The following is a 1,441-nucleotide window of genomic DNA, read 5'->3' as shown; positions in this document are numbered from 1 at the left end:
GCCGCGGCGGGCGTCCCCCCTGCCCGAGGGTCCCGCTCCAGCCGGGGTCCCACAGCACCCCTTTCCTTACGCAAGCCCCCCCGAGCCCAGGAGGGGGGGGACCCCCTTGTTTTAGGGTCCTGCAGGCCCCGCACATGGCTTGCCTGGTCTTTTTTCCTGCAGATGCCTTGGCCCGTGGCAGGGGATGGTGGTGGGGAGGGGAGCTGGAGGTGTTTCCCCAGGGAGGGGAGTCCCAGCTGGAGCCTGCCGCACCCCGAGCTGCACCAGCACCCAGCAGCCGCCCAGCTGGTTTTCCAGGGGAGCATTTCCCTGTCCCCCAGGTATATAAATATGCATGTGAAAAACCACCAATTAAGCTCACAAACAGAAATTAAGCTCACAAATAAAGATCCTCTCAAAAGTAACAGGCACCGCAGGGCACAGCCGGCTTTTGGGAGCCGGGTTTGACCTCGGTGGCTGCAGGTCCTGAACCTGGTCCCTTCCCCGGTGCAGGTCCCGCAGCCGGATCCGGCCCTGCCCTGGGTGCAGGGCAGGGCAGAGCGCCCAGCCCTGGAGCCCAGCCCTAACTGGTGCCGCAGCAGGGCTTTGCCACACTTCTCTGCCTCAGTTTCCCTGCCAGGAAAGGGCAGATTTTAAAGCCAGGTGGGAAGCACGGGGAACAGCTGCAGAGGGGTGCTGGCACCCCGATGGTGGCTGTGACTGGGATGGGGGAGGCCGGGGTGCCCTGGACCACCGCCGAGGATGCATGGCCGAGGGGAAAGCGGCCCAGGGAGGTGATGCCAGGTCCAGCGGGGAGGACTCTGAGCCCCGCTCCGGTTCTGGGAAGAAGAGGCAGCTTCTATATTCTCCCGAGCATCTTGCAGGCATCCGTGCCCACCGCAGAGCCCTGGCCCTGGTTCAGCAACATGCCTGAGCGGGTGCTTAAGGTTAAGCGCACATGTAAACCCAGGTGAGGCGTGCCGGGGAGGGGATTTTGCAGCAGCTGAGGCTAAACCCTGCTGAATCAACACGTCAGGGTGGTGCCCGCACATCTGACTCCTTTGGCATGACCCAGCAGCGCTCCCAACCTCCGCCCAAACCCCCAGCTCCCCGCAGCCCTGCCCTCCCCGACTTCTCACACCCCCGCTCTTGCGGTGGGGCGCTCTGCGTGCCCCTCGCTGCGCGCATACCCCGCCTGAGCATCACAAAAACACCCCCTCCAAAATCAAAAAGAAGCCCCCGGCATCACGCAAAGGGTCGGTCGGTCGGTCTGTCTGTCTTTCTTTCCCTCCCTCCCTCCCTCCCCTGCCTGCTTTCTTGCTGCTTTAAAAAAAAAACAAATACAAACCCAACTATCTCAGCGAGCACGGGCACAAAAATCCGGGCCCCACCGCTGCGCTTGGAGGGCGCGGCCCTTTTAAGAGCCGGCGCGGCCCTTTTAAGAGCGGCGGGGCGGGCGCTG

At 63.4% G+C, this 1,441-nt stretch overlaps 1 protein-coding gene across 1 annotated transcript in view; it reads left to right on the top strand.

The window, feature by feature from the left end:
- Positions 1 to 905: 905 nt before the first annotated feature.
- Positions 906 to 1,441, top strand: part of LOC103922503 (receptor expression-enhancing protein 4-like) — a gene marked incomplete at its 3' end in the record, with an annotated part of 3,274 nt that continues 2,738 nt past the window's right edge. The window contains exon 1 of the mRNA XM_009330642.1: positions 906 to 949. Within this exon, the coding sequence (XP_009328917.1) occupies positions 906 to 949 (44 nt within the window). The remainder of the gene's footprint in view (positions 950 to 1,441) is intronic.

This window comes from Pygoscelis adeliae, unplaced genomic scaffold (genome assembly GCF_000699105.1).
Source record: "Pygoscelis adeliae isolate BGI_AS28 unplaced genomic scaffold, ASM69910v1 Scaffold1368, whole genome shotgun sequence".
NCBI lineage: Eukaryota > Metazoa > Chordata > Aves > Sphenisciformes > Spheniscidae > Pygoscelis > Pygoscelis adeliae.
Note: the sequence above shows the minus strand (reverse complement) of the source record. Positions and strands in the feature narration are given on the sequence as shown.